Below are 24,014 nucleotides of genomic sequence, written 5' to 3'. Positions count from 1 at the left end.
CCTCTCCCATCTCAATTTATGCCACATGTACCCAACCACCACCTGACTCACTCTCAGGTCTATCCTGCGTGCAGACTGGGTCCTCACACACAAAGGAGTCTTGCAAGCACTTACTTGTTGCAGTGCTGTTTGAGATGTTTCTTGTAACCATCATCGTGGAAGAGCACCTCTGGGTTACAGCTAGCCACCCAGTCAGCATTCTTCAGCTCCGGCTGTGACAGAGGCGTCTTCATCTTCTTCCCTTTTCTCCCCCTGGGCACGGGTGCTGACAGCCCTGGAGGAAGTTTCCAAATCTTTGTATCATTATGAGTTCTTGTGGATGGTACGAATACTACTACCGCAAATACTGCCACACTCCCTAATCAAAATGCCAAACCAAACACATGCTTGGCAACCTGCCCCTCCCAACCATCTGAGTGATGGAACCCTCAGAGAGGAACTGGACAAAGGGAAGGAGCGTGAACTGTCACGGCAACAAGGCAAGAGTGGAAGAAGCTGGGGAGCTTCTCTCAATAGTGCTCAGCAGTGGCATCAGGCTGAACACCCTCCTTCCATACAGTAATATTCTGTGGATCTTATCTCCACAATGCAAATCAGGGCTCAGCGACCTCCCTCTCTACAGTAATAATCTAGCCCCCACAAGAAAATAGGTATGTACCATGAAGAATCTATGCAAAATGGCACCAATGAAAAACATGACCAACGGGCAAAATCCTGCAGACAGTTCATAAAACTACTTTCAAATATGATTCTGCTACTAAGTTGTGTGTGATTGGAACCTGTGAGTTACATTTTGATGGCGCGTTATTGGGTCGACTGAGTAGCTTGGCACTTTGCTGTCTCCAAGGGAGTTTGGTGAGGTTTGGAACAGAGAGTGCGGCCTGAAGCCTGGAAGACAGAGTCCAGAGGAGGTTCACGAGGATGATTCTGAGAATCAAGGGGTTAACATATGAGGAGCATTTGGCAGTCTTGGGCCTGTACTGACTGGAATTTAGAAGAACGTGTGGGGATCTTATTGAAACCTACCGGATGTTGGAAGGACTAGATAGGGTGGATGGGAGAGGATGTTTCCTATGGTGGAGGTGTCAAGAACTAGAGGGGACAGACTCAAATTGAAGGGCAACCCTTCAGAGGGAAGTCCATCTCCCACCCCCCATCCTCATCACATTCTACAGGGGTTGTACTGAGAGCATCCTGAGCAGCTGCATCACTGCCTGGTTTGGAAATTGCACCATCTCGGATCGCAAGACCCTGCAGCGGATAGTGAGGTCAGCTGAGAAGATCATCTGGGTCTCTCTTCCTGCCATCATGGACATTTACACTGCACGCTGCATCCACAAAGGAAACAGCATTATGAAGGACCCCATGCACCCCTCATACAATCTCTTCTCCCTCCTCCCATCTGGGAAAAGGCTCCGAAGCATTCGGGCTCTCACAACCAGACTATGTAAGTTTCTTCTCCCAAGCTATCAGACTTCTCAATACCCAGAGCCTGGACTGACACCTTACCGCCCTATTGTCTTGTTTATTATTTATTGTAATGCCTGCACTGTTCTGTGCACTTTACGCAGTCCTGGGTAGGTCTGTAACCTACTGTAGTTTTTATTCTGTGTTGTTTTTTTACGTAGTTCAGTGTAGTTTTTGTACTGTGTCATGTAACACCATGGTCCTGAAAAACGTTGCCTCGTTTTTATTATGTACTGTACCAGCAGTTATGGTCGAAATGCCATTAAAAAGTGACTTGACTTGACTAGAGCAGAGGTAAGGTGGAATTTTTTTTTAGCCAAAAAGTAGTGAATCTGTGGAATGCTGTGCCACAGACTGCAGTGGAGGCCAAATCTGTGGATATATTTATAGCAGAAGTTAATAGTTTTCTGATTGGTCAGGGCATCAAAGGATATGGTGAGAAGCAGGTGTATGGGGTTGAATAGCATACAGGATTAGCCACGATGGAATGGCAGAGCAGACTTGATGGGCTGAATGGCCTAATTCTGCTCATATGTATTATGGTCTAAGCCTGGAGACAGGGCACAAGCCCATGATTGACTCCAACTCCTCTCTCGATTGAGGCATTGAGCAAGTTGGTGGGTGCTCAGCACCGTCTGCCTGCGTTTGACCGGTCTTCCTCTCCCTCTCGCTAGCTGCTGTAGGAGGAAAGAGCAGGAACCTTGGGTTCCATGCTGCAAGGATTGATCAGCGAGGCTGTGGACTCATTTTGGGGGACTTTGAGGTTCATGGTGCATGCATTTCTGGATTCTGGTTCCTTTTGTTTTCCCTTGGTTTTGAACAGTTTGATTAGGGTGATCAAAATGGACTAGGGCACTTCAGCAAAGACTGGCTCTGTGGCCTGCAGTCACAGTGGTGAGGCCCTGAACTGAACACTACTGCAGTCCTGTTTTGAAGTTTGATATTCCACATGTTGTTTGTTCACTTTTTGCCCTTTGCGCAATTCGTTCTTTTATCGTGCATTGGGTGTTTGATGTTTTCTTGAATTGGTTCCATCATGTTTCTTTGTTTCATGGCTGCATACAGGGGGACAAATCTCAGAGTTGTACTGCGTATACAGATGTTGATCTTCGGACACTACCTCACTTTTGTTTAAATATACAGTATTTCTGCTTTTACATTTTTTTAATCTATTCAATATATGTAAGTGATTTACTTGTTTATTTTTTTCTCTCTGCTAGATTATGTATTGCATTGAACTGCTGTTGCTAAGTTAAAAAATTTCACATCTCAAGCCAGTGGTAATAAATCTGATTCTGATAATAAATGTACTTCGAATCAACTTTATTCAATACACACATGTATTAAGAATTTGCTGTGGTGTGTTGGCCAAAGCATGGCAGGTAACAAACAGGTAACATTCAATTAAAAAAATTACATAAAAATTATAAAGCTAATCAAATTGGAGGTTAAGGGACAAGTATGGAATAAAATGTCCATAACTAAATAAATCCCAGCATGTATTTACAATGCAAACAGCATTATAAACCATGGTTTAAAGTGTTTACTGTGCAGTGACGGGGGTAACAGACAAAGATAAATAGAGGGGGGCTAGAATGGTTGATCAGTTATTCACTTAAAGACCAGCAGTAGTCTGCTTTGGAACAGTCATTTGTATGAAATGCTGTCCACCTCTACCACCATGTTGGTGTACACAACTTGTTCAGGAGCGTTTCCAAGCCCCCTAGCACACCCATCTCCACCTCCCTCTCCTCAGCTCCTCCCATCCCTGGCCCTACCTGTCACTATCTATCCCCCACTCCTCCAGTCCCCACTTTATCCCACTTCATGTTAGTCAATGCCCTGCCCACTGCTCTCAGTTCCTTTGATGTACACATTGTGGATGTCAGGGGTAAGTTTTTCCACACAGAGATTGGTGGATGCGCGGAATGCACTGCTGGTGACGGTGCTGAAGGGAGCTACAATAGGGTCTTTTAAGAGACTCCTAGATAGGTACATGGAGCTTAAAAAATACAGGGTTATCCAGTAGGGAAATTCTAGGCCGTTTTAGAGTATGTTACATGGTTGGCACAACATTGTGGGCCGAAGGGCTTACAATATGCTGTGGATTTCTATTGTCTATTTCTATGGTTCTATTGTCAACTCCCATAATCTGTAGCGCACCCACTTCAGGTAAGTGTTCAAACATTTCCTCAAAATTGAGGTCTTTTACACCACTTTCTTTATATTAAAAATTCAGTGGTGAGCGGTGTGCCGCAGGGGTTGCTACTGGGCCTGCAACTGTTCACCATAAACATTAACGATTTGGAAGAGGGGACTGAGTATAGTGTATCTAAGTTTGCTGATGATATTAAATTGTGTGGAGAAGCAAATTGTGCAGAAGATACAGAGAGTCTACAGAGAGATATAGATAGATTAAGTGAATGGGCAAGGGTCTGGCAGATGGAGTACATTGTTGGTAAAAGTGAAGTCATCCACTTTGGAAGGAAAAATGAAAAAGCAGATTATTATTTAAATGGTAAACAAATGCAGCATGCTGCTGTGCAAAGGGACTTGGCAGTGCTCGTGCTTGAATCGCAAAAGGTTGGTTTGCAGGTACAGCAGGCTATCAAGAAGGCAAATGGAATGTTGGTCTTTATTGCTAGAGGGACTGAATTTATGAGCAGGGATGTTATGCTGCAACTGTACACAGTATTGGTGAGGCCACACCTGGAGTACTGTGTACAGTTCCGGTCTCCTTACCTGAGAAAGGACATACTGGCTTTGGAGGCAGTGCAGAGGAGGATCACCAGGTTGATTCCAGAGAAGAGGGGGCTAGACTACAAGGAAAGATTGAGTTGCCTGGGACTGTACTTGATGGAATTCAGAAGAATGAGAGAAGATCTAACGGAAACATACAAAATTATGAAAAGGATAGGTAAGATAGAGGGAAAAAAGTTTCCACTGATAGGTGAAACTAGAACTAGAGGACATAGACTCAAGATTTGGGTAAGTAGATTTAGGACTAAGATGAGGAGGAACTGCTTTTCCCAGAGAGTGGTGAATCTGTGGAATTCTCTGCTCAATAAAGTAGTGGAGGCTACCTTAGTAAATATACTTAAGACAAGGTTGGATAGATTTTTGCATAGTAGGGGAATCAAGGGTTATGGGGAAAAAGGCAGGTAGGTGGAGATGAGTCCATGGCCAGATCTGCCATGATCTTATTGAATGGCAGAGCAAGCTTGACAGGCCAGATGGCCTACACTTGTTCCTATTTTTTATGTTCTTATGTAACAGCCTTCAATCTCATGCATTTGTTGAAGGGCCTTTTAGCTACAACTCATTCAACAGATACTGTGGTAAAGATTTCACATTTTGGGCCAGGAAAGTAAACTGTTCTTCCATTCCTCAGGCATAATGGAAATTAACTCTGAACAGAGAACATAGAACATAGAACATTACAGCATTGTACAGGCCCTTCAGTCCAATATGTTTGCTGACTTTTAATCTAACTGTTTCTTTCCACATAGCCCTCTATTTTTCTATCAGCCATGTGCCTATTTAAGAGCTTCTTAAATGCTCTTAACGTATCTGTCTTTACTACCACCCCTGGCACGGCGCTTCACACCTATCACTCTCTCTGTAAAAATTTACCTCTGACATAACCCCTGCATCACCTTAAAATTATGCTCCCTCATATTTCTGCTGGGGAAAAGGTCTCTGGTTATCCACTTGTTTTATGTCTTCTGCACCTCTATCAAGCCACCACTCATTCTCCTTCGCTCAAGAGAGAAAAGCCCCAGCTGATGAGCATGAGTCTGAGCTTACAATGGATACTGTCAGACCTACCTCGAAAGATCTCCTACCTGAGTGATTGTGTAGTGCCTGATTCTGTCCATCTTTTGTCGGAGTTATAAGGTCCCAGATGAAGCTTTTGATCTTCTCGTCGCCCTTATAATGCTTCAGGCAATATACCAGGAGGGTGCGACAAATGGTCTCCATGTCCTTCTCTGTCAGGTGCCATTTAAACCGTCCATGTGACAAAATGTCCTTCCATCGGCCCCACCTACAACACAGGAATTGAGGGCCCACTGGCACTTTAGACAACAGAAGTCCAGGATTCTCCGCGAATACAAAACACAATCCTTGCACAACTTCAGTAAGAATGCTGCAAGTTGCAATAAAATCAGTGCAAAACAAAATGCTGGAACAAGTCAGCGGGACAAACAGCATCCTAACACCCTGCATCAGGACTGAAAGTGCAGAGGGAAGAGATGAGAGCTAGGGTGAGACAGTAGGGTGCTAAGTGATCTTTGGAACCAGATGAAGTTGGGATGATGGGGCAGATGGAGCTGAGTGGGGAGGCAATAGGAAAGGTGAATCTAGGGAGGAGAAAACCAGGTGGACAGATATATGGGTGGTGGACAGATGGACTCAGGTGGGGAAGAATAAGAAGCATTGATAATGGTGGGGAGGGGGGAGGTGAAGTGAGAGATGAAAATAGTGAACAGAGGAAGAGAAACAAAGATCTTTTTCCTTAACTGTTTCCACTTACTACATATGAGCCTCTATCTCAGCCCATCTATCTCTTCTCCCATCTGCCCATCATCCCACCTTCATCTGGTTCTAAAGATCACCTACCACCCACTTGCCTGCCCTTCCTCTATACTTATAAAACACTACACCAAAGAAACAGACCCTATGGCTCATCTAGTCCATGCCAAATGATTATTCTTCCTAGTCCCACCGACCTGCATCTGGACCATAGCCCTCCACACCCCTCCCATTCATGTATCTCAAAAATTCTCTTAAAAGTTGAGATCAAATCCGCATCCGCCACTTGCACTGGCAGCTCGTTCTACGCCCTCGCCACCCTCTGAGTGAAGATATTTCCTTAAACATTTCACCTTTCACCCTTAACCTATGACCTCTAATTCTAGTTTCATCCAACCTCAAGGTACTCCGAGTCCTGATGCAGGATCCCAACCCAAAATGACGAGCATCTCTTTGTCCCCACAGATGCTGCTTGACCTGCTGAGTTCCAGTATCTGCAGTTTCTTGCTTCCATGCAATAACATTTGGAAGCTTAAACCCAGCAGCAGTCTCTCCTTGGAAAAGAGTCAAAGCTCAGAACAAGCTCCCCCTCAGTAAATTTTTCTGATTCTAATTTATCACAATGAACCATATTTGTAAATGGACAAAGCCTTTTTCCACTGCTAGCAGTGTTAGAGAGTTTGAAGATAGCCAAGAAGGACCTTAAGAGGGACTTAGGAGAGCTAGAAGGGTCAAGGAAAGGTCTTAGTGAATAGGATTATGGAAAACGAAGGCGACAGGGAAACCAAGGCATTCTACATGTACATGAAGGAAGATGACCAGAATGAATAGGACCATCAGGAATACAAGGGAAATGTGCCTGGAGTCAAAGGAATTAGAGGTGGTCCTTGATGAATGCTTTGCTTCAGTATTCATCAGTGAGAGGGACTATGACAAATGTGATGTTAGTGCAGAACAGGCAATTACCCTGGAGCATGTCAAGTATTATATCTTTTGAAAAACATTGTGATAGATAAGTCCCTGGGGCTAGATGAGTTATACCCCCAGATTACTACAGGAAGTGAGGGAAGAGATTGCTGGTGCACTGATGATGATGATTCCTTCTATCCTCACTGGTCACAGGAGTAGTACCAGAAGATATGAGTGTGGCAAATGTTGTTCCTTTGTTCAAACAAGGTATTATGGATAATCCTAGGCATTACTGACCAGTGAGTCTTACATCAGTAGTGGTCAAACTCATGGAAAGGATTTTTAGGGACAGAATTTACAAGCACTTGGATAAGCATAGTCAGCTTGGCTTTGTGAGAGGCATGACCTGCCTGATAAGACTTTTTTGATGAAGTAACAAACTGATGAAGTTAAAGCAATGGATGTGGTCTATATGGATTTTAGTAAGGTATTTGACAAGGTTCCCCACGGTAGGCTCACCCAGAGAATCAGGAGACATGACTGTGGACTCAAAACTGGCTTGCCCATAGAAAGCAGAAGGTGGTAGTATACGGAGCATATTCTGTCTGCAGGTCATTTCTGACCACTGCTCTTTGTGATTTGTATATATAACTTAGATGAGGAGGTGCAATGGTGGGCTATTGATTCTGCAGATGACAAAGGTTGGTGGAATTGTTGACAGTGCAGTAGATTGCCGTAGGTTACAACAGGACATTGACAGGATGCAGAGCCAGACTGACAAGTGGCAGATGGAGTTCACTCCATGTCTGTGTGAAGTGATACACTTTGGAAAATCAAATGGGAAGTGACCCATCAGTTAGGGAGTGTAAGGGATGGACCTACAGTCCACACCTTAAGTCAGTAATGGAACAAAGGGGTCCAAGTCATTTCAGTTTATATTCAATAAATCCAGTCCAAATCACACATTTACCCAAATATCAACAGGTTCTTCTCCACCCGAAAGCATTCTGCCCGGAGATAGCGACGGGTCTTGTCGTGAAGACGACGAGACCTTGAAGGTTTATCTTCACTGTCACTGTCCAGCTCAGAGAACTCCATCAATTCATCATCCTCAAATGAGTTGTAGTGTTTGGTCTGCTTCCTGATGCGTGGTGTGTCAATGACCAAGCTGTCCTGAGAGCAAGACGTACAACCGGGACAAGTATCAGTATCTTCCAGGAACTGACACCCTGCATCTCCTATGACTCTTCATTAAGATTTAACAAGATGATATGCAACAAGTGAATGCTGTTATAGCTAATCTTCTAAATTCCAGTCTTTCCATCAACAAAGCCTCAATTCCATTCTTCCTTTTGCATAAGCATCTTGTTCTCATCATCTGCACTCCATAAGGTCCGGTTTATCTAGACCTAACCACACACTCTAGTCTTGGCCAAAAGGTGCTTACCTTCTGAGCTCTGCTGCACCTAACGTTGGTAAGCTCCAATCTGACCACCCATCCACACCCACAAGTCCACTCCCTCTCCTCCTCACCAGTGTAGTTTAGCTTTCAGTCACTCCCTGTTCACATCCCTCTCTCCTCACCTTAATTTATGTAACAATTCTGTCCAAACAATATTTTAGAGATCAGATAGGAGTTAGCCTTCTGGTTCATTGAGCCTGCTCTGCCATTCAATAAGATCACAGCTGATCCGGCTGTGGATTCAGCTCCACCATAACCCTTAATTCCCGTTATGCAAAAATCTATCAAACTGTGTCTTGGTATATTTAATGAAGTAGCCTCTATTGCTTCCTTGTGCAGAGAACTTCACAGAGAAAAGCAGTTTCTCATTTCTATCTTAAATCTATTCCCCCAGATTTTAAGACTCTGTCCCCTCATTCTAGTCTCGCTCACCAAGGGAAACAACTTTCCTGCCTCTGTCTTATCTATCCCTTTATATGTTTTGATAAGTTCCTGTCTCATTCTTCTCAATTCCAGCAAATATAGTCCCAGGTGACCCAATCTCTCTTCATAGCCTAACACCATCATCTCTGGAATCAACCTGGTGAACCTCCTCTGCACCACTTCCAAAACTAGTATATTTTCCCTCAAGTAAGGAGACCAGAACTGCTTGCAGCACTCCAGATGTGGCCTCTCCAGTACCCTGTACAGTTGGAGCATCACCTCCCTGCTCTTAAATTCAATCCATCTAGTAATTATGGCCAACATTCCATATGCCTTCTTGATAACATGTTGCACCTGCAAACCAACCTTTTGTGATTCACACACAAGCACTCAATTCCCTTTACACAGCAGAAGGCTGCAGTCTTTCACCATAATCCTATCTTCTATTTTTCCTTCCAAAGTGGATGACCTGACATTTACCAATGTTGCAATCCAACTGACAGTCCCTTGTCCACCCACTTAACCTATCTGTATCTCTGTACAAATTCTTCGCAGCCTCTGCAAATTTGCTTTTCCACTCAGTTTAGTGTCATCAGTAAGCTGAGATACTCTACACTCTGTCCCTTCTTCCAGTTCGTTAATGTATATCATGAAAATTTGTGGCCAAGCACTCAGCACTGACTGGCAACCAGAGAAACATCCATTTGTCCCAAACTTCCACTAGTTACCCAGTTGTCATTGAATGCTAATACATTACCCATAATACCATGTATCCTTATCTTACGGATAAGTCTTTTATACAGCACCTTATCGAAAGTCTTCTGGAAATCCAGTATACAATATCCACCTGTTCCTCCCTAACCACTGTGCTCATTAGATCCTCAAAGAACTCGTGTAGGTCTGTGAAGAAGGAGCTGCTCTGTATGAATGCATGCTGTGTCTGGCTGATGGAACCACTTCTATCCAGATGAAGAAGTAGTATTCCAGTGGTCTGGCTGAGGGGTACTAGACATTCAGTGTCTATCCAAGTAAGAAACCGAGCACATGCTGAATATTTTAGCAGGACACACATTGATCAGCTGAAGCTTCAGAGGTCCTGACAGCAGATACATACCCCAGCAGCAGGCTCGCTTGCACAGCATGCTGCACTGATGTGCAGTTCACGTACTTGGTACAAAACACAAAGAGAGGCAATGACATGCTGCACTGATGTGCAGTTCACGTACTTGGTACAAAACACAAAGAGAGATAATGATTAAAATAATGGCTGAACAGTTCTAACTGGAGTGGTTGCTCCATTACAGAAGCCCAGGTGAGTCATTAGGTTGGGGATAATGCAGGAACATATGAAACTTAGCCACAACCAGTTACCGCACTCACTGCCAAAAGTGTCTATCAATACCTTCTGAAATTATGACAAGTGAGCACCTGCTCGAGGAAAGACCACAAGACATATGAGCAGAATTAGAACATTCAGTCCATTGAGTCTGCTCGACCAATCCATTATGGCTGATTTATTTTCCCTCTCAACCCTATACTCCTGACTACTCCCTGTAATCTTTGATGCCCTAACTAATCAAGAACCTATCAACCTCTGCTTTAAAATATACCAAATGATGTGGGCACCACAGCTGTCTGTGGCAATGAATTCCACAGATTCAGCACCCTCTGGCTAAAGGAATTCCCTCTCATCTCTGTTCTAATGGGATGTCCCTCTATTCTGAGGTACCTGGCATGTACTTACTTTTCCATTTTTCGACTCTATATCCAGCTCTGCAATTTTAGCCCATTTCTGCCAGAAGTTGGGATCATCTAAGGAGATATCCGTCCTGTTTCCTGAAGCTACGAAGCTGGCCTGAAGCAGAAATAAATCACAGAAGAATACCAAAAGGGGTTTTTGTTAAGGAGTTTCAAGCAACCAACAAAGAAATTAAATTGATATTTAAATGACACAGCTGGAACACAGGATGACAGGGTGGTCAGAGGATTGCTCAGATCTGGCTCTGAACACACAAGTTTAGCAGAATGCTGTAAACAAACTTGAATCAAGGCACTGAGCTCAGGCAGCTACTTTCATAAGATTCGCAAGTATAGATGAGACCAATGCAAATCTCACTGCGATCCCAGGGTAACTCATGATGTAAGCGCAACTGCATTACCATATGGCCCCAGATTCAAGGCCAAGTCAGCACAATGTTTCCCTCTTCCAAGGGTAACTGTGTATGTGTAGGTGACTCCCAATAACCTGGCTGAAATTCACTGTATCAATATTTCAGGATAGACAGATACTTTATTGATCCCAAAGGAAGTTACAGTATCACAGTAGCATTACAAGTGAACAGATATAAATAATAGAAGTAGAAAGAATAAAAAAGGTTACCACAAACAGTCTAACAGGAAGGGATCATCACTTCCCCAGCTATAGGTTTACCCATTATAGACGCTAATGGCCGAAGGTAAGAATTACCTCATATAGTGCTCTTTGGAGCAGAGCAGTTATCTTGTCTTTTACTAAAAGCGCTCCTCTGTTCAGCCAAGGTGGCATGCAGAGGGTGGGAAACATTGTCCAGAATTGCCAGGATTTTCCACAGGGTCCTTTGTTCTATCACAGCCTCCAGTATGTCCAGTTTGACTCCTATAACAGAGCCAGCCTTTCTAATCAGTTTATTGAGTCTGTTGGCATTGCTTGTGTTGATGCCATTGCCCCAGCACACCACCACATAGAAGACTGTACTGGCAACAACTGACTGGTAGAACATGTGAAGGAGAGGCCTGATGATTTATTAAATGAGGAAAATCAGTCGTGTTTGTGCCAGTTTAATTGCTGCCCCTTTTTTGTGCTAAAAAGCATTGGTCGAGAAGTCACCAGGAAGAAGACAATTATTTAAAAGAGCTGAATAAAAACCAAGTCTCATGCAACAGCAAACAAGGTATTGTCATGCTTCTGCACGTCCCTCTCTATCCATTCATACAGCATTTAAATTATTCTGCTAAGCCATCAAATGGCTGTGCAGTGAACCATTTGCTCCCGAGTTGGAGCCATTAAGCCGTGCCTTAAAATTGCTTCTAACCTTCGCAAAAGTGGAGCCCTTCCCTTCTGATTCAATGGTGATAGTGCGTGTTCGGCGAAGCAGGATCTGGTCAATGTCTTCTTCACAGAACTTTGAGCCCTCATCCTCCTCATCCATTAGGGCTCCATACGCTCCTTTACGAAGTAGGTCTTCAACTTCAATCTTAGACAATGGCTGCACCTGCACAGGAAGGTACACAGTCAGAGAGACAGTCATTTCAATACAGAGCAGGATCAGAACCACCGCTCTAAGCTGCGCAGGTGCGAGGCCATGTAGTAAATGAAATGCTCCTGCACACAGCTTGGTTGTAGCACATATAATGTGCTACATAGTTTTCAGGCCATGTAAAAATTTCCTGCTTGGAGCAATGGTTGGTCCACGCAGCTAGATAAAAATAAGAGCAGGAATGTTGATTATCACTGACATACTGAATGTTGCGAAATTTGTTATTTTGTTGCAACAGTACAGTGGAATGATTAAGCCACAATAGGAAATACAATAAACAATAAGTACTGCAAAAAGAGGGCAAAATGTGTGGTAGTGTTCATCAGTTAATGGACTGTTCAAAAATCTGATGCCATGACCATCAGAGCAAATAGCATCTGGAAAAGGGTGGATTGTGATGCACAGAACAGTCCTGTGAAGATTTTAATGGAACTGTCTTTTAGTTCCCATTCCCCTCATTTCTCTCCCTTCAAATAAGAGAACCAAAAGCTGGATTTTTTCTTGTTATCAAGATATCTGTAAAAGTTTTATGTTCTTTAATTTAATTCTATAGTTTCTCTTTGTTCCTACAGGACAGCTTCTTTCTACAAGCCATTAGACTTTTAAATTCACATGTACTTCCTCACGTTGTGGGATGGATGTAAGATTTAAATAATTTCAAAGTACTTCTAATTGCTTCTTTCACTCCTGCAGCATCTTGGAAATCACTGCTATAGTGTGCTCCTGGCTGTGTAGGTCGTTAATAATGCCTCCTTTTTTCTACCTGATGACCCCTTATTTATTTATGTTTCTGGAGTTTCATGAGTGTGCATTTTGTTCTTTCCTTTTCTCATCCACTCTGTTAACACCATCTGCCTTTGCTGTTTGTCAATACTGTCGTACATTTTATCTTCCCCACTTCTCAGTCTTTATCCAGTCTTAAAAAAAGCCAAGGCTCTCATTATTCCGATAATATATTGCGCTGTTACAATCACATTTTCTTTCCTTATAGCTGCATTCCTTGCCCCACTGCCACTGATGTCACTAATAATTAATTTACTTACTTTAGTTTCTGCTTAATCTGCATCCTGAAATATTTAATACCCAGTTGTGACTTTAAAGTAGCCATGTCTTAGTGGTCCCTAATGTGTTGTTTTTTATATCCCCCACACTTAACTGGTTCTACTGTTGGTGGCAAAGCCTGACTTGCTGAGTTGGGCTTTGATGTAGTGGGCCCTTCCACTTCACGCCAACACCACCCTCACCTCACAAAGCACAACCTGTCAAACATGGAACACTTACCCCATTAGTGTTTCCTCTACGATTCATTGCTTGCAGTACAGCTCTGTCCAGACCCAGCTTAAGGCTGGCCTTGTCAAACATTTCTCGCTCGTATGAGTTACGGGTTATGAGGCGATACACTTGAACGGCTTTACTCTGTCCTATCCGGTGACAGCGAGCCTGAGCCTAGAAGAGAGGTTGAGGCAGTGTCAAAGATGCAGAGCAAACAAATCATGAAATGCTTGAATGAGGGCAAAACACAGTGCTGAAGGGAACACTGTAGCTTTATATTGTTTACTTTTTAAACTTGAGTTGTAAATGTACCTTATTTGTTAATTTATTTGTGCTAATTTTTTTTTTGTGTTGTGTTGTGCACCCTGCTCCAGAGAAATGTTGTTTCATTTGGTGGTGTGCATGTATACAGTTGAATGACAATAGACTTGAACAAGTAACCTAATATTCATGGTTCTAACCACAGCTTCTGTGCACACTGCCTTATTTGGGTACGAACATGTCAATATTTCCTTCATCTTTCCTGTGACAGCAGAGGGAAAACAGCTAGTACCTCCCCACATTTTGTCAAACCAGTGAAGAAGCAAAGGCTAGCCCTTCGACATCTCTCTCTCTCCCCCTCCCAAAATCTAGCCCCTTCACTCACTGACTCTTGTTGGACAATGATGCACTTCCCAGCTTCCTGACTGATGGAAGATGGAACTTTAGCCCTGAACTACAGTTCTATGAAGAAGTCTGAGGCGCACACACACACTGTCTTCGTCAATGTGGAGCGAAGAGCATGTCTGTAACGGAGGCAAAGGATGTTGGAAATGTATGGAATGCTACGTTATGGGCGTGAAATAAGTGGCAGAGAAATAATGCCATGGGCGGGGGTGGTGCAGGTACAAACACACTCAGACTTGAGACACCAGACAAAGTTATTTAATTCCAATTGGTTTATTAACCACTGAAGAATGTCTCTTGTACTTCCCAATCCCTATCCTCTCCCTTCCCTTTTCCCTGCCCACTTCTCACTCTCAGTCCATAATAGAGACCCATATCAGAATCAGGTTTATTATCAGTAATGTCATGAATTTGTTTTATTTTTGTGGCAGTGGTACAGTGCAATACATAAAATACTACAGTACGGTGCAAGTGTTAGGCATCTTCGCTATAAATATGTGCCCAAGACTTTCGCACAGTCCTGTACCTTCACATCATTCTTTCATTTGTTCTCTTGACTTAACAATCTTATATCACCAACAACTTGCCTTGTTAGTCCTGAATAATAAATGCATATTATACCTTTACATCTTCAATTGTAATTATACAAATAAAAGCAGAGATTGAGAGCAGAAAGGTCCTCCTTCACTGGCACTGTGTGTCCACACCAGCCAAACATGGACAACATTATTCCCACGTGTCACCTGAATCTTGTGGCAAGGGATTTAATTCCCACCACTGTCTGCAAGGAGTTTGTACATTCTCCCTGTGACCTCCAGGTGGACCAGTTTCCTCCCAGATTTCACTGACCAACGGGTTGTGGGCAAGCTAGAACAATCCTCACTGATTTGATTTGATGCAAATGACACATTTCACTGTATGTTTCGATGTAACAAGCTAACCTTTTTTTTTCTTCTTCAAATGCTCATCCAATTATGTACAAATGAGAAGGGTTTGTGTCTGCATTACCAATTCAGGCTCTCACTAGATGAGTGATTTCTCTTTATTCTTGAACAACCCCCACCCACCACTCAAAACTTCCTGCTCATCACCTTAAATCCCTGCCCCCCCGATCACTACCCAGCTACATAGAAACACAGAAAGCCTACAGTACAATAAGGGCCTTTCGGCCCACAAAGCTGTGCCGAACATGTCCCTACCTTAGAAATTACTAGGCTTACCCATAGCCCTCTATTTTTCTAAGCTCCATGTACCTATCCAGGAGTCTCTTAAGCGATCCTATCGTATCCGCTTCCACCACCGTCGCCAGCAGCCCATTCCACATACTCACCGCTGTCTGCGTAAACTTACCCCTGTCATCTCCTCTGTATCTATTTCCAAGCACCTTAAAACTGTGCCCTCGTGTTAGCCACTTCAGCCATGGGAAAAAGCCTCTGACAATCCACACAATCAATGCCTCTCATCATCTTATACACCTCTATCAGGCCACCTCTCATCCTACGTCACTCCAATGAGAAAAGGCCGAGTTCACTCAACCTATTCTCATAAGGCATGCTCCCCAATCCAGGCAACATCCTTGTAAATTTCCTCTGCACCCTTTCTATGGCTTCCACATCCTTCCTGTAGCGAGGCAACCGAACTGAGCACAGTACTCCAAGTGGGGTCTGACCAGGGTCCTATATAGCTGCAACATTACCCCTCCGCTCCTAACCTCAATCTCACGATAACGAAGGCCAGTGCAGTTTACCTTAACCCCAGAGTCAAACTGCGCAGCAGCTTTAAGTGTCCTATGGACTTGGACCCCAAGATCCCTCTGATCCTCCACACTGCCAAGTCTTACCATTAATACTATATTCTGCCATCATATTCAACCTACCTAAATGAACCACTTCACACTTACCTGGGTTGAACTCCATCTGCCATTTTTCAGCCCAGTTTTGCGTCCTATCAATGTCCTGCTGTAACCTCTGACAGCCCACCACACTATACACAACACCTCCGACCTTTGTGTCATCAGCAAATTTAGTAACCCTTCCCTCCACTTCCGGCTCATTTATAAAAATCACGAAGAGTAGGGGTCCCAGAACAGATCCGAGGCACACCACAGGTCACCGGCCTCGATATAGAACATGACCCATCTACATACATTCTTTGCCTTCCATGAGCAAGCCAATTCGGGATCCACAATGCAATGTCCCTTTGGATCCCATGCCTCCTCACTTTTTCAATAAGCCTTGCATGGGGTACCTAGCAAATGCTTGCTGAAATCCATATACACTACATCTACTGCCCTACCTTCATCAATGTGCTTAGTTACATCCTCAAAAAATTCAATCAGGCCCGTAAGGCACGACCTGCCCTTGATAAAGCCATGCTGACTATTCCTAATGATATTATGGCTCTCCAAATGTTCATATCCTGCCTCTCAGGATCTTCTCCATCAACTTAACAACCACTAAAGTAAGACTCACTGCTCTATAATTTCCAGGGCTAACTCTACTCCCTTTCTTGAATAAGGGAACAACATCCACAACCCTCCAGTCCTCCGGAACCTCTCCCGTCCCCATTGATGAAGCAATGATTATCACTAGAAGCTCAGCAATCTCTCGCCTCCCACAGTAGCTTGGGGTACATCTCATCCGGTTCCAGTGTCTTATCCAACTTGATACTTTCCAAAAGCTCTTTCTTAATATCTACATACTCAATCTTGTCAGCACACTGCAAGACATCCCTACAATCGCCAAGATCCTTCTCCGTAGTGAATACCGAAGCAAAGCATTCATTAAGTACCTGTGCTATCTCCTCCAGTTCCATGCACACTTTTCCACTGTCACACTTGATTGGTCCTATTCTCTCACATCTTATCCTCTTGCTCTTCATATACTTGTAGAATGCCTTGGGGTTCTCCTTAATCCTGTCCATCAAGGCCTTCTCATGGCCCCTTCTGGCTCTCTTAATTTCCTTCTTGAGCTCCTTCTTGCTAGCCTTATAATCTTCTAGATTTCTATCATTTCCTAGTTTTTTGAACCGTTGGTAAGCTTTTCTTAACTAGATTTACAACAGCCTTTGTACACCACAGTTCCTGTACCCTACCATCCTTTCCGTCTCATTGGAATGTACTTGTGCAGAATGCCACACAAATATCCCCTGAACATTTACCATATTTCTGCTGTACATTTCCCTGAGAACATCTGTTCCCAATTTATGCTTCCAAGTTCCTGCCTGATAGCCTCTTATTTCCCCTTACTGCAATTAAATGCCTTTCTAACTTGTCTGTTCCTATTCCTCTCCAATGCTATGGTAAAGGAGATGGAACTGTGATCACTATCTCCAAAATGCTCTCTGAGAGATCTGACACCTGACCAGGTTCACTTCCAAACACTAGATCAAGTACAGCCTCTCCTCTTGTAGGCTTATCTACTTAGGAATATGGATCCTTTCTGTTTAGATGGCCTAGAGCAGAGGATCCCAACCTGGGGTCCACGGACCACTTGCTTAATGGTATTAGTCCGTGGCATAAAAAAGGTTGGGAACCCTGGTCAAGAATAGGGTTAGTTTTATACTCCTCAATTAAACCTCATTATTTCTTATTTGCTTGCATATCTTAAAGAATTCTTAATTAGCCTTTCTGACTTGTAGTTAATTTAATGCAATAAAATCTACCAGGATTACAAAATCCCCACAGGATTTCAGAATTTGATATAGGTGGAGATAGTTCTGCACTGAGCATGTGGTGGGTGCTCAGTTATGGTAGAGCAGAAACCAGTGTCTAGGGGCAGACTGATTAGCTTTTCCTGGTACAGGAACTTTCCTAGTGTGTCTCTCTGCAAGACTCACCTGCAAGTCATTCTGAGGGTTCCAATCCGAATCGAAGATGATACAGGTATCTGCTGCAGTCAGATTAATTCCAAGACCACCTGCCCTGGTGCACAGCAGAAACACAAAGCGGTCGGAGTCTGGCTTGGAGAAGCGATCAATCGCAGCTTGTCTCAAGTTCCCCCTCACCCGGCCGTCAATTCGCTCATAGGTGTACCTAAAAGAACCACAGGTTGAATGTGTCAACCAGCATGTTTGTACATAGAAACTTAGAGCATTAAAAGAGCCTCTTCAGTTAATTACAAGTGCTGGCCTTCAAAAATTCATAAATTTTTCCAAAAATATTCCCTCAATTCACAACTCCCTTTGCTTCTTCCCCAACACATCTGTGGGATATAGCTGTTGTTGTAAAGGCCTCCCTGCCCCACAGCAGAGAGCAGCCCTTTGCTACAGGACTCACAGCCAATGATGGTAGAGAATGGGATACATCTCCAAGTCAGGTGTAACATATTAGCTATTGCAAATCCCAAGTGTGGATCACTTTACTCACCTCAATACCAAACTGATTCCATAGCCTATGGACTCACTTTCAAGGCTTCTACAACTCATAATTTATTTACTTGTTTATTTATTATTTTTTTCTATTTGCACAGCTTGTCTGATTTTGTACATTGGTTGTTTGTCAATCCTTGTTTGTGAGTACTTTTTCATTGACTCTTATTGTATTTCTTTGTTCTACCACGAACACCCACAAGAAAATTAATCTCAGCGTAGTATAAGGTGACCACATACGTAATTTGAACTTTGAAGATATGCTGTCCTTCCCTCACTAGGAGCTAAAGATCACAGGTTAGGGAGCAACCAAAGGGGAAGGAAAAGTGTTCCTGAAGTTAACTGGAGACCCAAGTGACTGCAGATGCTGGATATCTGGTGTAACACACTGGAAGAACTCAGTAGGTCAGGTAACATCTATGGAGGGGAATGGACAGTTGGCATTTCAGGTCAAAACCCTTATTGAAGTGTCATAGATACTGCCTGACCTGGTGAGTTCCTCCAGGATTTTATGCGTTGCTCTTTGAAGTTAAAATCCATTCTCTCCATTACCATCACTCCATGGAGCCAGTGATTCTGATATACAGGATACACTTGAAGTTACTTTTACAGCCTTCCCCATCTCAACTACAAGGAAAGCCAATGACAACACAGCTATCAGATTCAGACTGAGATGGGTAAGTATTATCGTTTCTCTATTACTGTTAGCATTGTAAGCAGTTTGGGCCCCATATCTAAGAAAGGATGTACTGGCATTGGAGAGGGTCCAGAGGTAGTTTGCAAGAATGATCCCGAAAATGAACTGGTTAACGTGCAAGGAATGTTTGATGGGTCTGGGCCTGTACTACTGGCGTTTAGAAGAATGAGGATCTTATTGAAACCTACCGAATATTGAAAGCCTAGGCAGCGTAGACATGGAGAGGATGTTTCCTATGAGGGAAAGAGTCTAGAACTAAAAGACACAGGCTCAGAATAGAGGGACGTCCATTTAGAACTGAGATAAGGAGGAATTTCTTTATCCAGAGGGTGCTGAATCTGTGGCAGTCAAGTCATTCTGTATATTTAGAGAGGAGTTTGATTAATTCTTGATTAGTCAGGGTATCAAAGGTTACAGACAGAAAGCAGGAGAATGGGGTTGAGAGGGATAATAAATCAGCCATGATGGAATGGGAGTACAGATACAATGGGCTGAATGGCCTAACTCTGCTCCAATGTCTTATGGCTTCTTGATTATATAGGTCAATATCACATCCACCATCCAGCAGGTGTCACTAAGTGCCTGTTGGCAAAATACAGTAAGATCGTTTCTGTCCACTCACAAGGGATCCATCAAATGCCTCTTCCAGCTTGCTCAAGCAAGTTACACTCTTTGATTCACTTGGATTACTGCCAAAGAGCAAGGAAACTTCAATTATACCATCTGAATAGGATCAAGTGTTCTTCTCATCTCCATCAAAAATTTTAAGGATTCATATTTAACAGAATAGCAGGCATTGAAATTAGCTTAACTCGAATAAGCAGTAACCTTAACAGAGGCAAGGCCTTGCTCTGTCTGACAAAGACAAGCAGCTTGTCGCAGCTCACCGTCTGTGGATGAGGTAATCTTCAAGTATATCCAGGCAGCGAACCATCTGGGAGAAGATGAGCACTTTGTGCCCGCCAGCAATCAGTTTAGGCAGAAGCTTATCGATCAACACCAGCTTTCCTGCAGCCTGAATCATGGCCTGAAGCTGGAAATTAGGAGCCTCAGGATTGTGCACCTCACGGAATTCATCCAGGATTTTCTCTTCAGCACCTGGAAGGAATCAAAATTCAAAGCTTTCATTACATATTCTCTCCAAAAGCAGCTCTATTTCAAGAGTTCTAACTGCTGCCCTCTGCATTCCAATTTGCAATAACAGTGGTGCACATAGGGCCCCAACACTGAAAACAGCACAGGACATGCTGTACCTGATCTGTCCATGTTGGACACTGCACCCATCTATTAACATTAACAATGGGACCCAATGAGGACAATATCCAACAGGAGAGAGAACCAGTTCTTACAATGTCTGCAGATGTGATGACACTTGAGATGTTAGTTAACACTATCTGTTAGAGACTAAACCTGGAGCATTCATTTTGTACAACTCAGTGAAGCAATCAGGGGAACAATTGTTCTGTTCTTAAATGTCTTACATGGTCATATAGGATACAAGTTTGAATAGACTGTGTTACAAAGAGATACAGCATTGAAATAGACCTTTCGCCCATTTAATCTGCACCAACCATCAATCACCCATTTACAAAAGTCACAGTTTTCAGTCCCAAAACGGAACACTTAATGTAAAACATTCTGGTTGCATTTTGGAAACAGACACTTAAAGAGCAGTTTCATTAAATAAAGCCTTAACCCAAGCTACCTAATGAGATAGTAGAGAGGGTGACAAAAGGATAGGATGTATATTTTAAGAAGAGTTTTAAAGGAGAAGCAAGTAAATTGAGAGATTTAGTCACTAGTATGAATGCACAGCTGCCAGTGGAAGAGCAACAAAATGGTTGATGGAAGAAAAGCCAGAGGTGGAGGAGGTCAGAAATTGTGGAGGAATTTAGAGATGAGCCCTGCAGAGGCTGAGGAGGCATCCTGATACAATGATGAGGCAGTAACAGTATGAAGTTAAGCGTAATACATGGACTTACCATTTATCAAGTAGGGGTGGTTACAGCATTTTCTCAGCTCCATCATGGTATTCAGCAGGTTTGGCATGTTAGCCTGGTTAGCCCCTTTGGCCAAGAAAGAGAAGTTCCTCTCCAGGATGGCCCTGTAATATTTTTTCTGGATGTTGGTCAGTTCCACTTCAATAATGGTCTCCTCCTTTGGAGCCAGATTTTTCTCCACATCATCCTTCAGTCTTCGAAGCATCATGGGTTTCAGCACAGCCTGCAGCTTCTTCACCTACCATAGGGGAAGGATTCTGTTACAACTCTGTCAATAACTTCTTCCTGGGCATTTTTCCAGCCCAACCAATCCAAAACCAATGCAAAGCAAAGGAAATTCTTAACATTTTAGACTTGGAAGGCTGGAGGCAATTTCAAACTGCAGCAGAAGGGTCAGAGTGACAGTGCACAACCCAGACTACAGACACAGTTAAATAAAAAGTGGAGAGAAGCCCAAATTATTTGGTAGGTATTGGTTTACAGCAATAAGGCAGCAGTAAGTGTATAATGGAAGAAGGAATGGGAAACAATAAACCATTTTGACTCCAACACAGTGAAGATACATGGCTGTAGATCGATGTAGCTGGAGAAAGGAGGGAAAATGTCAGCAGACATAACAAATTCTCTGATTTTCATCGAGTACACACATGCTGATTTGACCATAGACTTTACACTGGAGCTTTCAAACCACTGCACTTTCTCAGCATGAGGATGAAACCTTAGATCTCAACCACTGAATTCTTGACCACTCTAATTCTAGCAGCTCTGGAATATTGTAACCTGTCTTGCACAGTTTGTCACTGGGCATGGTGGCGAAACCTTGTTTCTCAAAACAAGCTCTTCAGGTATTTACAACCACCCCTTGAGCAAAACATGCAGGGAGCATTAAAGTCAAGGTAAATACACCTGTCAACCTGGGCACCGCAAGGTTCAAAAGCAAGACTGAGACATTCTGGACAACAGACCCTGCTCATTTTCACATTCTGTTTATGAACACATGTGCTCAGGTTAACTTCTCATTTGAGAGGTTGCACTTTCACCAGTGGAGAGCTTGCTAAGCCCTGCATTGGCAGCAGTGAGTTTGATTCAGTTTACATAAACCAAATGTCAGAAGCTTGAATTGTGCAAGCAGTCTTGTTGAGGTTTGAACTAGCTATGTAGCTATGAGACTGAATTCCACCACAGCAGCTAGGCAACTTGAATTCAAGAAATTAAGTTTATCTAGATGCACAATAAAATTTTCTTAGTGATACAAACATAAGCAGATGTGCAGAGGTAGGCTCACTGGATCCTTGGCTCCACAATGTTGCCTCTTCCCTCTCACCCGACACCACTATTAATCAAAATTCTGCCAGTTTCAGTCTTGAACATATTCAACCCTACAGCTAAGTCCAAAAATTAATGGCACTCAGAATAAATTCACTTCATAAATGGACATCCTTATTGTTCAAGTATGTACCCTTAAGGGGAAACATCATTTCAGTTCCTACCTTGTTACGCCCAGGTTTTCTTAGATCACCCCTGCCTCATATTGATGAGCACAAGTACAGACCCAAACTCCTCAACATTTTTTTATAAAACCATCACTTAATCCCTGGAACTATCCTGGTGATTCTGTTACTGATACATCTATCCAGTGCATTTCTGGTGCCTAGAATGAAGGATGTTTTGGTCACTCCTCAATGTAGTTGGCAGGTCTTTCAACAGTTCAAAGTAAATTTATTATCAAAGTACTTATATGTCACCATATACTACCCTGAGATTCGTTTTCTTACTGGCATTCACAGTAAATACAAAGAAACAATAAAATCAATGAAAAACTCCACAAAGATAGTCAAACAACGAATGTGTAAGGCACAAAATTGTGCAAATTAAAAAAAGGGAAAAAACACAAAATAATAATGAATAAGTAATAAATATTGAGAACATGAGTTGTGGAGTCCTTGGAAGTGAGTCCATAGATCGTGGAATCAGTTCAGTGTCAAGATAAGTGAAGTTACCCACTCTATGGGGTAATAACTGTTCCTGAACCTGGTGGTATAGGTCCTGAGGCTCCTGTACCTTCTTCCTAATGGCAGCAGCAAGAAAAGACAATGGCTTCAATGGTGGGGATCTTTGATAACGGACAATGCTTTGCTGCGACAGTTCTCCATGTACATGTGTCAATGGTTGGGAGGGCGTTAACCATGATGGGCTAGGCTGTATCCATTACTGTTTGTAACCATATAACAATTACAGCACGGAAACAGGCCATCTCAGCCCTTCTAGTCCGTGCCGAACGCTTACTCTCACCTAGTCCCACTGACCCGCACTCAGCCCATAACCCTCCATTCCTTTCCTGTCTATATACCTATCCAATTTTACTTTAAATGACAATACCGAACCTGCCTCTACCACTTCTACTGGAAGCTCATTCCACACAGCTACCACTCTCTGAGTAAAGAAATTCCCCCTCGTGTTACCCTTAAACTTTTGCCCCCTAAGTCTCAACTCATGTCCTCTTGTTTGAATCTCCTCTCAATGGAAAAAGCCTATTCACGTCAACTCTATCTATCCCCCTCAACCTTCTACGCTCCAAAGAATAAAGACCTAACTTGTTCAGTCTTTCTCTGTAACTTAGGTGCTGAAACTCAGGTAACATTCTAGTAAAACATTGTAGGCCTCAAATGTACAGAGGACCCCAGGATTTTCACCTTTGCTTCCATTACCTTGGCCAGCCTCATTTTCTAACATTTCAGTACATCCCTTCTTTAATAAAGAGACCAAAACTCCAGGTGTGGCCTCACCAGTACCCTGTATAACTGCCCAAGACTTACTTTTATGCACCAGAAAATAAAGACAACATTTGTTTAATTATTATGAGACAGGATGTAACCATTCAGTCAATCTGCAACTGAGAAATCCCCCTCCTGCAACGTTTT

At 43.0% G+C, this 24,014-nt stretch overlaps 1 protein-coding gene across 7 annotated transcripts in view; it reads right to left on the bottom strand.

The window, feature by feature from the left end:
* The window catches only part of chd6 (chromodomain helicase DNA binding protein 6), a 350,247-nt gene that overhangs the window by 87,451 nt on the left and 238,782 nt on the right, over positions 1-24,014 (bottom strand). For all 7 annotated transcript variants that reach the window (XM_073062265.1, XM_073062264.1, XM_073062266.1 and 4 more), the window contains 9 exons: positions 21,076-21,331; positions 19,981-20,191; positions 17,866-18,061; positions 13,372-13,536; positions 11,866-12,045; positions 10,539-10,649; positions 7,880-8,082; positions 5,313-5,512; positions 115-274 (listed from right to left, as the gene is read on the bottom strand). In XM_073062265.1, coding sequence (XP_072918366.1) covers positions 115-274; positions 5,313-5,512; positions 7,880-8,082; positions 10,539-10,649; positions 11,866-12,045; positions 13,372-13,536; positions 17,866-18,061; positions 19,981-20,191; positions 21,076-21,331 — 1,682 coding nt within the window. The remainder of the gene's footprint in view (positions 1-114; positions 275-5,312; positions 5,513-7,879; positions 8,083-10,538; positions 10,650-11,865; positions 12,046-13,371; positions 13,537-17,865; positions 18,062-19,980; positions 20,192-21,075; positions 21,332-24,014) is intronic.

This window comes from Hemitrygon akajei, chromosome 11, assembly GCF_048418815.1.
Source record: "Hemitrygon akajei chromosome 11, sHemAka1.3, whole genome shotgun sequence".
Lineage (NCBI taxonomy): Eukaryota > Metazoa > Chordata > Chondrichthyes > Myliobatiformes > Dasyatidae > Hemitrygon > Hemitrygon akajei.
Note: the sequence above shows the minus strand (reverse complement) of the source record. Positions and strands in the feature narration are given on the sequence as shown.